At 39.7% G+C, this 15,150-nt stretch overlaps 1 protein-coding gene across 2 annotated transcripts in view; it reads left to right on the top strand.

Moving 5' to 3' along the window:
- KIF13B (kinesin family member 13B) overlaps window positions 1-15,150 on the top strand; it is a 202,503-nt gene that overhangs the window by 17,331 nt on the left and 170,022 nt on the right. For both annotated transcript variants that reach the window (XM_043487165.1, XM_043487164.1), the window contains exon 2: window positions 1,263-1,356. In XM_043487165.1, coding sequence (XP_043343100.1) covers window positions 1,263-1,356 — 94 coding nt within the window. The remainder of the gene's footprint in view (window positions 1-1,262; window positions 1,357-15,150) is intronic.

Below are 15,150 nucleotides of genomic sequence, written 5' to 3'. Positions count from 1 at the left end.
GCCCATTGATTTTCTTGGCACTGTTGTCATTTGGCCATAAATCTGACTGATTTTGGACTCTCTGTTCCATTGATCCACGTATCTGTCCTCGTTTTATTAGTACCATGATTCCTGTAGTTGTGTAGTAAGTTTACAATCGACAAGTGCTGTCTTTGTATTTTGTTCTTCAAGGTTTTTTGGCTATTCTAGGTCTTGTGCATTTCCACATAGAATTAGGATCAACTTGTTAACTTTTGGGGAAAAAAAAAAAAGTTGACTGGAATTTTGATAGGGATTGCCTTGAGTTTTTGTATAGAGGAGTTATTGCTATCCTAACAGGATTAAGTCTTTCGCTTCATGAATATAATTTCCTTCTATTTAAGTGTTTAATTTCTTTCAACAATATTTTGGAATCTTCAGTGTATATGTTTTGCACTTCTTTTAAGGTTTTACCTAAACATTTAAATCTTTTTGATATAAATGAATCAAAAATGTTATAAATGAAATTTTCTTAACTTCATTTCTGGATTTTTTATTGCAGGTGTATGGAAACAACTGATTTTTGTGTATTGAGTGTATATCCTACAACTTTGCAAAACCTGTTTATTCTAGTAGCTTTTTAGTGGATTCTTTAGGATTTTCTATATATAAGATCCTATCTTGTGCAAATAAAGGTAGTTTTATTTATTCTTTTCAGTTGAGATGCCTTATGTTAGTTTTTCTTGCTTAACTGCCCTGACCAGAAGTTCTGGTATATCCTTGAATAGGCTCAATAGTAGCCATCCTTCTCATCTTTTTTTTTTTTTTATTGGTGTATACGTGTCGTCTCTCAGTCGTGTCTGACTCTTTGTGACCTCATGGACTGTAGCTGACCAGGCTCCTCTGTCCATGGGATTTTCCAGGCAACAGTACTGGAGTGGGTTGCCATTTCCTTCTCCGGGGGATCTTCCCAACCCAGGGATCGAACCCAGGTCTCCTGCATTGCAGGCAGACGCTTTACCCTCTAAGCCACCAGGGAAATGTTTCAGGTATAGATATCCTTGTCTTATTTCTGATGCTAGTAGGTAGGCTGTTCAGTCTTTTACCATTAAGTGTGAAGTTAGCTGCAAGTTTTTTAGATGCCCTTTATCAGGTCAATTGAGGAAGTTCCTGTCTATTTCTAGTTTGTTGACTGTTTCTATTCTGAAAGAGTGTTGGATTTTTTTTTTTTTTTTTGGTCAAATGCTTTTTCTGACATACACTGCTTCAAAAATGACTCATTTTTTGCTTTTTCAATCTGGCAGAAATTGACTTGCACACCAAATGTGTGGTGGATGTAGACGCAAACAAGGTTATTCTCAATCCTGTAAATACCAACCTTTCCAAAGGCGATGCCCGGTAAGTTAAGAACCAGTGTTATGATCGATGGGTTTTTAAAAGACAGAAGGCAACAGTGGCTGCTGAACTGAGTTCAGTTGAACAAATATTGAGTGCTTTCTATGTGGGGACATATTGCTGCCAGATCAGTGAGACAAGGTTTGTTAATATAATATAGAAGGACTGAGGGCCTGATTCAGTGTCATGGGTGGTACAGTGATGGTATTAGAAGCGCAGAGAAGAGAATGTTGGTTAGAGTGTGAAGTTCCTGAGGAAGGCTTCCTGAAGGAGACGATATTGGCTGGAGGCTTAGGTGAGATGTAAATGGGAAGAAGGGAAGGCTTTTCCGTTGCTCCTCATCATGGGTGATTTTACTTCTGCCAGTTCCTATCCTAGCCTATCAGTCAGAACCCATTTCAAGTGTTCTTTTCTTCCTGAAGACTCTCTTGCAGCCCTTGGTGGATTCTTCTCCTTAAAGTCACTGTGAGCTATAATCTGTGCCACCTAATTTAATTATGGTGTGTTGTTTTGAATTATTAATTATAGCTCAACAGTAAATTTTAAGGTCTTGGAAGGAAGGGACTCTCTGTCGGGAGTTGGGGATGAAATACTTGAGCCTCACTTCTGGGTTTGAGTGATCATATGAACCAAAGGGAGAGCAAGAAGGTTATAAAGAAAGCCAACATGGACAGGAAGGAAGAGATTAACTCGGTTTTTCTTAGCAAGTGCCGGGAAATTACCAGGTAAGTTAGAGTCAGTTTATAGAAGACTTTGGAAGCAGATGAGATTTGGCCTCTATTTTTATGGGAAGTTATCTTTGACAGTTTTTGAATTGTGATTAAGGAAGTGAATTAGGAAGATTGTTGGATGGCGGTGTCAAGAGTGGATCAGAGTGGGGAAAGACTGGCTTTTTGTAGAGATCAGCGATCAGAGATGTTTTTGCGCCGTTCCTGAAAGTGGAGAATGTGTGGTGCCCACCATGACGCTTTGTGCCAAGTAGATGCTTCAGAATAGTTGCAGAGACAGTGCTGTTTACGAAAGTACACCCAAAGGCACTCCATGAAAGTTCTTTCAAGTGAGTTGAATTGAGTTGAAAAGAGCGCTTGACATGGAGTCAGAAAATATGAAATCGAATCCCTACTTATTTTATTGTTAGGTAGTTTGTTGCTGTTTAGTCGCTAAGTTGTGTCCCACTCTTTTGTGACCCCATGATTTGTAGCCCACCAGACTCCTCTGTCCATGGGATTTCCCAGGCAAGATTACTGGAATGGGTCGCTATTTCCTACTCCAGGGGATCGTCCCAGCCCAGGGATCGAACCTGCGTCTCCTGCATTGGCAGGCAGATTTCTTTACCACTGAGCCACCGTCCTAAAAGATGATGCTGTGAAAGTTCTGCACTCAATATGCCAGCAAATTTGCAAAACTCAGTAGTAGCCACAGGACTGGAAAAGGTCAGTTTTCATTCCAGTCCCAAAGAAAGGCAATGCCAAAGAATGCTCAAACTACCGCACAGTTGCACTCATCTCACACGCTAGCAAAGTAGTGCTCAAAATTCTCCAAGCCAGGCTTCAACAGTATGTGAACCGTTAGCTTCCAGATGTTCAAGCTGGATTTAGAAAAGGCAGAGGAACCAGAGATCAAATTGCCAACATCCGCTGGATCATTGAAAAAGCAAGAGAGTTCCAGAAAAACATCTATTTCTGCTTTATTGACTGTGCCAGCTCCTTTCACTGTGTGGATCACAATAAGCTGTGGAAAATTCTGAAAGAGATGGGAATACCTGACCACCGGACCTGCCTCTTGAGAAATCCGTATGCAGGTCAGGAACAACAGTTAGAACTGGACATGGACCAACAGACTGGTTCCAAATAGGAAAAGGAGTACGTCAAGGCTGTATGTTGTCACCCTGCTTATTTAACTTATATGCAGAGTATATCATGAGAAATGCTGGGCTGAAGGAAACACAAGCTGGAATCAAGATTGCCGGGAGAAATATCAATAACCTCAGACATGCAGATGACACCACCCTTATGGCAGAAAGTGAAGAGGAACTAAAGAGCCTCTTGATGAAAGTGAAAGAGGAGAGTGAAAAATTGGCTTAAAGCTCAACATTCAGAAAACTAAGATCATGGCATCTGGTCCCATCACTTCATGGCAAAAAGATGGGGAAACAGTAGCTGACTTTATTTTCTTGGGCTCCAAAATCACTGCAGATGGTGATTGCAGCCATGAAATTAAAAGACGCTTACTCCTTGGAAGGAAAGTTATGACCAACCTAGACAGCATATTAAAAAGCAGAGATATTACTTTGCCAACAAAGGTCCATCTAGTCAAGGCTATGGTTTTTCCAGTGGTCATGTATGGATGTGAGAGTTGGACTAAAAGAAAGCTGAGCGCTGAAGAATTGATGCTCTTGAACTGTGGTGTTGGAGAAGACTCTTGAGAGTCCCTTCGACTTCAAGGAGATCCAACCAGTCCATCCTAAAGGAGATTAGTCCTGGGTGTTCATTGGAAGGAATGATGTTGAAGCTGAAGCTCCAGTACTTTGGCCACCTGATGCAAAGAACTGACTCATTTGAAAAGACCCTGATGCTGAGAAAGATTGAAGGCGGGAGAAGGGGACGACAGAGGATGAGATGTCATCCACTCAATGGACATGAGTTTGAGTAAACTCCGGCAGTTGGTGATGGACAGGGAGGCCTGGTGTGCTGCAGTCCGTGGCGTTGCAAAGAGTCAGACACGACTGAGCAACTGAACTGTCCTGAGCCACCAGGGAAGCCCTGTAGTTAGTTAGTTATACCTTTTTTGAGCCTTGTCTGTATGATACCTGCCTTATCTGTTTCATAGGGGGGTTTCCTGAAGATCAAATTAGTGATCGTTAATGTGCTTTGTGAAATGTTCTGTAAATGTTGAGGTTTATTATTATTGACATAGTGATGTTTCTTAAACATCTCTAGGAGATGCTGTTACTAGGGTGGGAAAGATATTGATGAGTCAGAGGTGCAGGAATTTTGAGCCTGCTAATGGAATGACCTACTGTCCTGAGTGTTAACTGAAAACACTAATTTGGGGGAGTATATATTGCTCTTAGAGCTTTCAGTCTGAGTACTGTTGTTTTCTTTGGAAATGTGGGTCACTCTGAGCAAACTTGGAGGCAGTACCCTCTGGTAGAAAAAAATTGGGGCTTTATATATGGACTGACGATTCAAATTCTGCCTTTGCCACTTGCTGGCATGGTTATCTTCCTGTGTGTTTTATTTGTAAAGTGTTTCCATTTTCTATTGCTGTGTAACATATAAATGATCTCAAAAGCTTCCTGACTTAAAAGAATAGTAATCATGTACTTGTTTTTAAGGTTTATTTATTTTTGGCTGTGCTGGGTCTTTGTTGTGGTGTGTGGGCTTCTCACTGTGGTGGCTTCTCTTGTTGCAGAGCACAGGCTGAAGGGCGCGTGGGCTGTAGGGCGGCGGGCTGTAGGGTACTGGGCTGTAGGGCGCGCGGGCTGTAGGGTGTGCGGGCTGAAGGGCGCGTGGGCTGTAGGGCGGCGGGCTGTAGGGTACTGGGCTGTAGGGCGCGCGGGCTGTAGGGTGTGCGGGCTGAAGGGTACTGGCTGTGGGGCACGCGGGCTGTAGGGCGTGCGGGCTGTAGGGCACGCGGGCTGTAGGGTACTGGGCTGAAGGGCGCGCGGGCTGTACGGTACTGGCTGTAGGGCGTGCGGGCTGTAGGGCGCGCGGGCTTCAGTAGCTGTAGCGCATGGGCTCGGTGGTTGTGGCACCTGGGCCTAGTTGCTCTGCGGCATGTGGAATCTTCCTGGATCAGGGATCACGCCCGTGTCCCCTGCATTGGCAGGGGGATTCTCTGAACCATCATGGAAGCCCAGTAATCATTATCTCGTGGTTTGCGTGGCTCAGGAATTCAGATAGGGCTCAGGGGGAATGGCTTGCTCCAGTCCATGCTGTTGAGGGTTCACCAGGAAGACGTGAAGGCGAGGGGCTGCAATCAGAAGGCTCACCAGGTCACTTGGGTCGGGTGGTTGATGCTACCTGTTAGCTGGAGCTGGAGATGTCGCTGGGGCTGTGAGCAGAACACCTGCTCCCAGTCAGGTGGCAAGTTCCAAAGGCAAGTATCCTGAGAGCATGAGAAAGCCAGGTGGGAGCAGTATTGCGTTTTGTTTTTTTTTTAAACTGGAGTGTGATTACTTTACGATGTTGTGTTTCTGCTTTACAACAAAGTGAATCAGCTATATGTATACATATGTCCCCTCTCTTGAGCTTCCCTCCTTCCCCATCCTTGATGTTGTAACCTTGGCAGTCACACAATGACAGTTCTGTCACATATTCATGCTGAAGGCTGGTATAAAGCTCTACACAGTTTCAACAAGAGGAGAAACATTAGTGTCACCTACGGGAAGCATTTTTGGTGGGAAATATATTGTTGTGGCTCCATCCACAAGTGTGTGATGTCTAACTGATGAGGTAATTTTGAGACTAAAAGGAGCACATAGAATATAAAATAATGTTTTCTTTCCTTTAGAGATCTTTAAGTCTCAGGGGTTTGTGAAAGAATTAAATAGCACTTTTTGGTTCCACAGATTATCTTAGATGACTCTTATTACATGTGCTGAAAATACAGATTGAATGTTAACTCAGAACTGTAGAGTGCTGTCTGATTTAAAAAAGACTTAGAAGTGACAGCTCTCAAAAACAAACAGAAGTGACATCCGTCAAGGTTGGTACGTCATGGCTTTTGGTGAGATAAAGCTGGGAAGCACAGCTTCTTAAAAAACAGCTCTTTATTGAAGTATATATGTATGTATAGAAAAGTATATGTAGCTTGATGAATTTTCATAAGTTGAGCAGAGTCCTGTAACTGGTGCCCAGATTAAAAACAAGAACATTACTAGTATGATAAAGTGAAGTGAAGTCGCTCAGTTGTGTCCGACCCTTTGCGACCCTACGGACTGTAGCCCACCAGGCTCCTCTGTCCATGGGATTCTCCAGGCAAGAATACTGGAGTGGGTTGCCATTTCCTTCTCCAGGGAATCTTCCCGACCCAGGGATTGAACCCGGGTCTCCTGCATTGCAGGCAAGCGCTTTAAGCTCTGAGCCACCAGGGAAGCCCTAAGTATGACAAAAGACCACCTCATAAGAAGTACTTTTTCTTTTAATGTCAAAGTGAAAAGAGAAAATGAAAATTTGGGAATGTAGCAGTTCGGTGGTATATGTTAGCTTCATTAAAAGAGAGATAGTAGGGGAAAGCACAAATTACAAAGTTAAGATTAATTACAGTCTAGTTTGGAGAATGACTAACCCGTAAAACAAGTTACGGTTTTATAGGAGCTATACTTGCAGCTGAAGCGCCAGGGATTTGAAACTAACATAAAAAAAGTGGTTGGAGTCAGTTTCAATCAATAGTCATAAAGACTCAAACTAATATTTTTCCTTTAAAAGCTACAATATCCTTCTTTTTAGAATAGTGTCCACCAATCTTATTAATCTAAAATTGTGACTAATTTTATATGTGTACTTAATAACCTATGTTAGTATACTTTGAAAGTGAATATGTATACATTTTAAAACAGTAGTTGTATATTTTTCTGATTAATTTTGCATTAACTTCTGAAAATTTCATGGTTTGATATTTATGCTTATTAAAGGCGATAGAAGCCATTTAAAAATGAATAGGTAGACAATTTTCAGCTTAACAGCTTAATCATGGGAATTTGGGAAACATTTGTATATTGAATTTCAAAACTGTTTTGAAAAATAAGATGCTTAAAATTCAGAAAATTGGTGGTACACAGCTAACCAGAGATTAAGAAATGCTGACTTTGGAGTCAGACAGACTGAGTCTCAGCTCTACTGATGTGATCATTGAGTCGCTTATGTGTTTTACTCTTTGTGACCCCATGGACCATACACAGCCCAATAGGCTCCTCTGTTCATAGGATTTCCCAGGCAAGAATGCTGGAGCGGGTTGCCATTTCCTCCTCCAGGGGATCTTCCTGACCCAGGGATAGAACCCATGTCTCCTGCATTGGCAGGAGTCACCTGGGAAGTTCCAGCTCTACTGTAGGGTTGGCCAAAAGTTTCGTTCAGATTTTCCCATATGGTGTAACAGAAAAACCCAAACAAAACTTTTTGCCAACCCAATACTTAACATGTGTGGTGTGGAGCAAGTTGCTTAATTGTCCTCTGTCTCAGTGAAGTGGAGATTATAGTAGTACCTGCCTATCGGTTGTTATGAGGAATAAATGAGTTAAAATATGCAGTGTCAGTGCCTGATGTGCAGTAAATCTTATATAAAAGTTAGCTATTTGATTCTTACCCATTCTGTTACTCAGTTCTGCTCAGTCGTGTCTGACTCTTTGCGACCCCATGAACTGCAGCACGCCAGGCCTCCCTGTCCATCACCAACTCCCAGAATCCACCCAAACTCGTGTCCATTGAGTCAGTGATGCCATCCAGCCATCTCATCCTCTGTCGTCCCCTTCTCCTCCTGCCCTCAGTCTTTCCCAGCATCAGGGTCTTTTCCAATGAGTCAACTCTTCACTGGCCAAAGTATTGGAGTTTCAGCTTCAGCATCAGTCCTTCCAGTGAACACCCAGGACTGATCTCCTTTAGGATGGACTGGTTGGATCTCCTTGCAGTCCAAGGGACTCTCAAGAGCCTTCTCCAACACCCCAGTTCAAAAGCATTGTTCTTCGGTGCTCAGCTTTCTTCACAGTCCAACTCTCACATCCATACATGACCACTGGAAAAACCATAGCCTTGACCAGATGGACCTTTGTTGGCAAAGTAATGTCTCTTCTTTTTAATATGCTGTCTAGGTTGGTCATAACTTTCCTTCCAAGGAGTAAGTGTCTTTTAATTTCATGGCTGCAATCACCATCTGCAGTGATTTTGGAGCCCCAAGAAATAAAGTCAGCCACTGTTTCCCCATCTATTTCCCATGAGGTGATGGGACCGGATGTCATGATCTTAGTTTTCTGAATGTTGAGCTTTAAGCCAACTTTTTCACTCTCCTCTTTCACTTTCATCAAGAGGCTCTTTAGTTCATCTTCACGTTCTGCCATAAGGGTGGTTGTCATCTGCATATCCAAGGTTATTAATTGGTGTTATTATGGCCTGTATTTTAAGGTGTGTCCATGGTATGTTGTGAACTATATTATAACTTCATAAAGGAGATAAAAATTTTTGAAACAAAAATATATTCAGTATTTGAGTCTACATGCCTATTAAAAAATCACCTCGCTCTAGAAGAATTTCAACTTTGCAAACAAAGAAACTTTTATCTAGTTTGCCCAGAGTTCATGGGGCTCGTAGGGACTCACATGCCATCAGAGAGATCAGCCCCTTGATTTTATGTTTACAGTGAACAAAATATTAATCCCTGTCATCTGGGCTTCTCCTTAGTATCAACTAACTTGGGAAGCCAGGTCAAAACATTGCTTGTGAACACAGAGTAAGAACAAAGGGACGTTTTACTAAGTACAGAGAAGATTTTCCCTTCCACAGCACTCAAACACCCTAGTGACTGAGATACCTGTGTCCTCCAGCACGATCTTCTTTTTCTCTGTTTAGTACTGAATACACACTGATGGATTTGATCTTTTTATTTTCTCCAGCAGAGCCACACTGCCTACATTACTAGTGCAGTAAGTGTGTTTTTGGAATTACCCTTTTGCACTAAATCAGTTTAGTTTTCTGGATTGGTCCTTGGGGTTTCCCAAATCTTTAGCAACATATTTGCAAATCATGTTTTAGGGCTAATACATGACTAATTCATTATTTATTCTTGGTGGATTTCTGCAAGTTTAGTTCTCAGTGTGTGATCTTTAGCATTTTGGAGCTCTTTAAGTCCCTTTTATCATGAGTTACAATAATGATGTTATGTAGAACAGTCCTCCTTTAAATAACAAAATCTTTAAGCCTTGTTTTGTTTGAATTATCTTAAAACTTAATAGACTTCTTTCTTATAATAAGATGCTAATGATAGTACTTGTCACCATGATAGGGCAAAATAGTTTCTTAGGCTGTTTTATATTCTGTCTTTTGCCTCCTTCCCTCCTTTATCCACCATACTGGACTTTACTGATCACTCTGGTTAAAAAATGTTTTCAAAGGGAGTGAGGTGTGATTTCCCATGGAGAGTGGCCGCTTTCACTTTACAAAACAGTTGTGTTATGAGAGTTATGTTTCTTTGACTTTGGAAATAGGAATGCATTTTCCAAGAGGAATTGATGGTTGTTTCTAGTAGAAATGCTAGTCTGAAAAAAAAAAAAAAGAAATGCTAGTTTGTTAAAACAAAATGCCCAGTTTGGCCCACAATTCATACAGTAAAGTTTGTTTTTGCTGTGAGTAGGTGAGATAAAGAATACATTGACTGTAAGTAACCTGTATAATTTGGTGTCACTGAGCCAAAGGTGACAGCAGGTTTTTTTTTTAAACTTTTTATTTTGTTTTGGAGAATAGCCAATTAACAGTAGAGGGACTCAGCCATACATATATATGTATTCATTCTCCCCCAAACTCTCCTCTATCCAGGCTGCCACATAACCCTGAGCAGAGTTCCACGTGCTATTCAGTCAGTCCTTGTTGGTTACCCATTTTAAATATAGCAGTCTGTACATGACCATACCAGACTCCCTGACTATCTGCCGTCACTTTGGCACCATCAGTACAAATATCAACACAGTGAAAAGGGCACATGTCTCAGGATTTTATGAAAATAGTCTTGACCTCAGATCCACTGATAAGTTCTAGGAAACACTGGGGAGTCCTCAGACCACAGTTTGAGAACTAAAGTTAGACTGGATGGATGTCTTTGGTTTATTTTTAAACTACTTGACATATAATAAGCGTATCATATAATTCACCCCTTTAAGGTGAACAGCTCAATGATTTTTATTGTGTTTACCAGCACCATTATCTAATTTTATGACACTTTTATCACCCTGTTAATCTACACTCTATCTCTATATGCAAGGTTTGTCTCTTCTGGGCATTTCATATACATGAAATATAATTTGTGGTCTTCTGTGATTGGCTTCTTTATACTTAGGTTAATGTTTTTGAGGTTTGTCCGTGTTATAGTATCTATCAGTTCAGTTCAGTTGCTCAGTCGTGTCCGACTCTGCGACCCCATGGACTGTAGCACGCCAGGCCTCCCTGTCCATCACCAACTCCCAGAGTTTACTCAAACTGATGTCCATTGAGTCAGTGATGCCATCCAGCCATCTGATCCTCAGTCGTCCCCTTCTCCTCCTGCCTTCAATCTTTCCCAGCATCAGGGTCTTTTCAAAAGAGTCAACTCTTTGCCTGAGGTGGTCAAAGTATTGGAGTTTCAGCTTCAATATCAGTCCTTCCAATGAACACCCAGGACTGATCTCCTTTTGGATGGACTGGTTGGATCTCCTTGCAGTCCTCTGTGATTGGCTTCTTTTTACTTAGGTTAATGTTTTTGAGGTTTATCCGTGTTATGGTATCTATCAGTACTATTCCTTTTTAGGGGGGAATAATTTTTCATCGTATTCTGTTTTGTTTATCCATTCATCAGTTGATGGATATCTGTGAATAATTTGGGCTATTGTGAATAATGCTGTTGTGAATAGCAGTTGTTGAGGTCTTTCAGTGGACCACGTTTCCATTTCTCTTAGGTAGATGTCTAGGAGTGGAGTTGCTGGGTCCTGTGGTACCTCTGCTTATCATTTTGAGGAATTGTCAGACTTCTCTAAAGCGGCTGCAGTCTTTTACATTATGAGGATTCCAGTTTCTTTGGCTTTCAAAGAACTCTTCTTCACTGTAAAATGGTGGTGACTCGGGCTAATTGGAGGGTGCGTGCCTTGCCCGAAGGCATTCGGATTACAATTAAAAAGCAAAACAGAACATCCTGCTGTCCAAACTAACAGTCTTGGCTGATTCAGCTCTTGGCTACTGATTTGGGAACCTCAGACTCTAGCATACTTTTCTGTTGAGTGGTACTTCTTCGCAAACTTTTAGAAAATATAATGTGTAAAAAGTTTAAAGATTAAAACACTTTTATGTACCCATCACTCAGCTTAACAAATCGTCATTACCAGTACAATTAAGCCTTTTGTGAACAGTCTCCAGTTTGCATGCCTTTCTTCTCCACCACAGTTAACAACTTTTCCTGAATTTGGTTTTTCTCTTTCCCTTGTATTTCTTTACATTTTCACTGTGTGTGTTTGGAAGTTGCTTGCACAATACTGTGTGTCCACAAATGCCTTTTTCTAGTCAAAAGTCAGAGAGATACGTGACTCAAAAAAGATTTGACTACTCATAAAGCATAATGCCTGAGTTTTAAAGGCAAAAAAAATTGTATTAAGAGGAGCCAAAAATAATATCACAGGTTTAGCATGGGGAGGAAAGCTAATTGTTCCTATTTTATCAAATACCCTGTTCCTCCTTTTTTCCTCTTAAAAAACCAAAATAAAAAAAAGGCTCCCCCTCCATCTATTGTTTGCAGTGAATTCCAAGCAAATGTGGCAGGAAAATTATTTTAGTGGACTTCCAACTCTGAGAGACTGAATCAGTGACCTATGCCTGTTCAGAGGTGCTGCTTTAAACAACAGAACTAAAAGGGAATAATCAGTTTAAATTGTACTGAGAATCCCTTAGTCAGTTAATCCGTTTTCTTCTTTCTTTCTTCCTCTCTTTTCTTTATTGTGTGTGTGTGTGTGTATTTGTATATAGACTTTCTTTTATAATTCTTTATTATTCTGCCCCATCAAGTGTAAGATTTTATTATTGTTATTGGTTGGGTGGCCTGTGGGATCCCAGTTCCCTGACCATGGCTGGAACTCGTGCCCGCGGCAATGAAAGCGCAGAGCCCCAACCACTAGGCAACCAGGGAATTCCCCAAAGTGTAAGATTTTGAAGACCAGAATTTTCTGAAGTAGAAAACATTTGGAGAGTGAGACCTCAAGATCGTAATGAACCTGAACGCTGATTCCTGTGGTGGTTTGTGAAGTGACTTGTTCTTTAGTACATGTGGGAGAGACGTTCCAACATGGATGGAGTTAGCTATAGATGACATATAGATATGCAGATTTTTTGTGTTCTTGTATAACTATGGGGCTTTCCACTCCTTCCTGTTTGGTTATGTTTAACCTAATAATAGATTGATAGTGTGAAGGTTATAATGGCCAGTCCAGTGAAAAGAATGTCTGAGATGTTGCTCTTAACCAGTTCTTGTCAGAAAGGTCATTAAAACATTTTTATTCCTTCTGATTGTTTACCAGACACCAGATCTTAGTTAAGATTATTAGATAATTAAGGAGTACCTAATATGAGCAAAATATATCCAGTCTTTCTTTGGAGGTTCAAAGTATTCTGTTCCTGGTAGATGAAAGAACATATGCAGAAAAAATACTTATCAGATAGATGCAGAATTAAGTGGAGTTGACTTGTACATTTCTCTGACAAATGTATTGTGTAATACTACTGAAGGGAGGGCCTAATGCCAGTAATTACTTTGAAATATATGAAGTCATTTTCAGACTAATTTCTTGTTAGTAGAAGTCATCGTTAGGTCATATTAGATAATGACTTTTAAAATTTCTCTGCCGCTGTATGGATGCTAATTTAAGTAAAGATTTTAATTGAAGAAAGTCATGCAAAATGTAATTATGGTATATACAATAGACCTGCTTGTTCTCTCTGCTGTGAAATGACTTGAGTGAGGCTAATAATCCTGCCCAAATAGAGTTTATTCCTCTGGAGAATAGTATGTGGTGTGTTTTAATTTCATAAAGAGGCTCTTCCTGGGGGAGTCTGTCCACCCTGATTATGTCAGTAAAGTGAGGAGAACAGTGTTCTACATACTCAGGAATTTCAGAGGAGTCTTCCTCCTCTTTTTTAAAAAAATACTGCAGACATTGAGTGTACAAACCATTTACTACTTTGGAATATAGTTGTGAAAATGAATCAGGAACACTTAAGAGCTAAAAAGGTAATAAAGTATGTATAGTTCAATTCATATCGCTGCATAGTTAATAGAAGCAGAGAATCAAATAGCAGTAAACCCAGATTTTTCACAATTTTACCAACAAAAGCTTAGGTTGCTCAAGTGAACTGTTTGATAGCTGATTAGTAAACTTAACAAGAATTAGACTGTTCTGGTAGAATTTATGAAATCTTAGCCTTGTCATTGGTTATATAAGTATCTTGTTTTTGCTTTGATTGGTCCAAAAATAAGAAGGAATAAGTTTTTTTTGTTGTTGTTAATTCAAGAAAAGAGAGTCATTATACCTGTGGTTGAAATACTGCTTAGCTACTAACATTGGATATAATGACGATGCAGAGTTTTGTGTGTGTGGCTACTAATTAGATTAAGTTATAGCTAATAGGAATTAAATGTTTTGAATTTCCCCAGAATTCTGGATTCAGCATAAAATTATCTGATCCCATATGATATAATAGATAAGATATCTAATTACAAATAAGGCTTAGGTAAAAACTACGAAGTCCCACTATTGATGTTTTTAAAATTTGTCTTTATTTGGCAATACTTTTTTTTTTTTTTAGGGTTCTCTTTCTAAGTCATCAGTGTAGGAGTTGTTGCTAATAAAGCACATTTTGTGTAAGAATCTAGACTTACATTTTAAAGATGGAGGTAGCAGTAATCTATGAGGAAATGTGACATGAGAAACCACTCTATCTAAAAGATTGCTGTATCATATCACAGTATCTTAGGACTCTTTGTGATCCATTTAGCGGCTGAACATCAACTTTTTGCCAAGTATCAAGCTAAAAGTTAGGATAACCTTTATTTAGTCTTAGTTCCGTTAAATTGTGATTAAATTATTTTTAGCACATAATTTGTCTGTAAACATACTAGTAAAACAAAAAACAAAGCAAAACAGAAAAGCAGAAAGAGAAGTTGAATTATTGTGGACTTTGTAAGGCTAGACTTTTGCAGGCTCAGATTTGAAATGGCTCTGTTGTTTAATTCTGATCGTTGTGCCTGTTCTTATGAGAGTGATTTTTAGCTAAAAGGAAAAGTGATTTCTTTTGCAAATTAATAGTGTAGTGTTCTGGAGCCCTTTATCCTACTTCCTTAGAATTTGTTAAAGAAGAATCTTGTGTAATGGTGAGTTTCACTTTTTATTAAATCTAATTTTATGTATTTATAATTTTAAAAATCCTATAGAATGGGTAATAATTAAGAGTGATGATAATCTTTGTGTATTGACCCACAGATGAGACAAATCAGTAATGTTTTTGTTCCACTTTTAGGAAAACTAAAGTAGAATTTACATAAGTAGGTGAAAGTTGTATTTGCCATTAATTTTTAAAGATGTTTTGTTACAGAGAATTTAAAAGATCGGCCATAGTAGCCGTGATAGTATAATGAACCTCCTGTGCCGATTCTCAGCCCGCAATGCCATCAGCCCACCGCTAATCCTGTCCTGTCCACTCCTTCAGCTCTTTCCTTTTTCCCATTTTATTTTGAAGTAAATCCCATTTACCCACAAATATTTTAATATATCTTTATTATTTTTTTAGCATAGCCAAAATGCCATTATTACACCTTAAAAATTAACAGTAGTTATGTAGTAGCATCAAAGTTTCAGTCAGTGTTCACATGTCCAATTGTTTCATAAAGTTTTTTCCCCCGAGTTTGATTTGAAGGGCATCCAAATATGGTCTACCTGTTGAGACTGGGTTATGTCTTTTAATTTATTGGTTCCTTGATTGTTGAAGACATGGGATCATTCCTTCTGTTGATGGGTTGATAAGTGCACTTATTTAGTCAGATGGCAAATACTGATTTTTCTTGCAGATATTTTTC

Source organism: Cervus canadensis, chromosome 14 (genome assembly GCF_019320065.1).
Source record: "Cervus canadensis isolate Bull #8, Minnesota chromosome 14, ASM1932006v1, whole genome shotgun sequence".
NCBI classification, from domain to species: domain Eukaryota; kingdom Metazoa; phylum Chordata; class Mammalia; order Artiodactyla; family Cervidae; genus Cervus; species Cervus canadensis.
The sequence above is the reverse complement of the archived record's forward strand: the minus strand, read 5'-3'. Positions and strand labels throughout refer to the sequence as shown.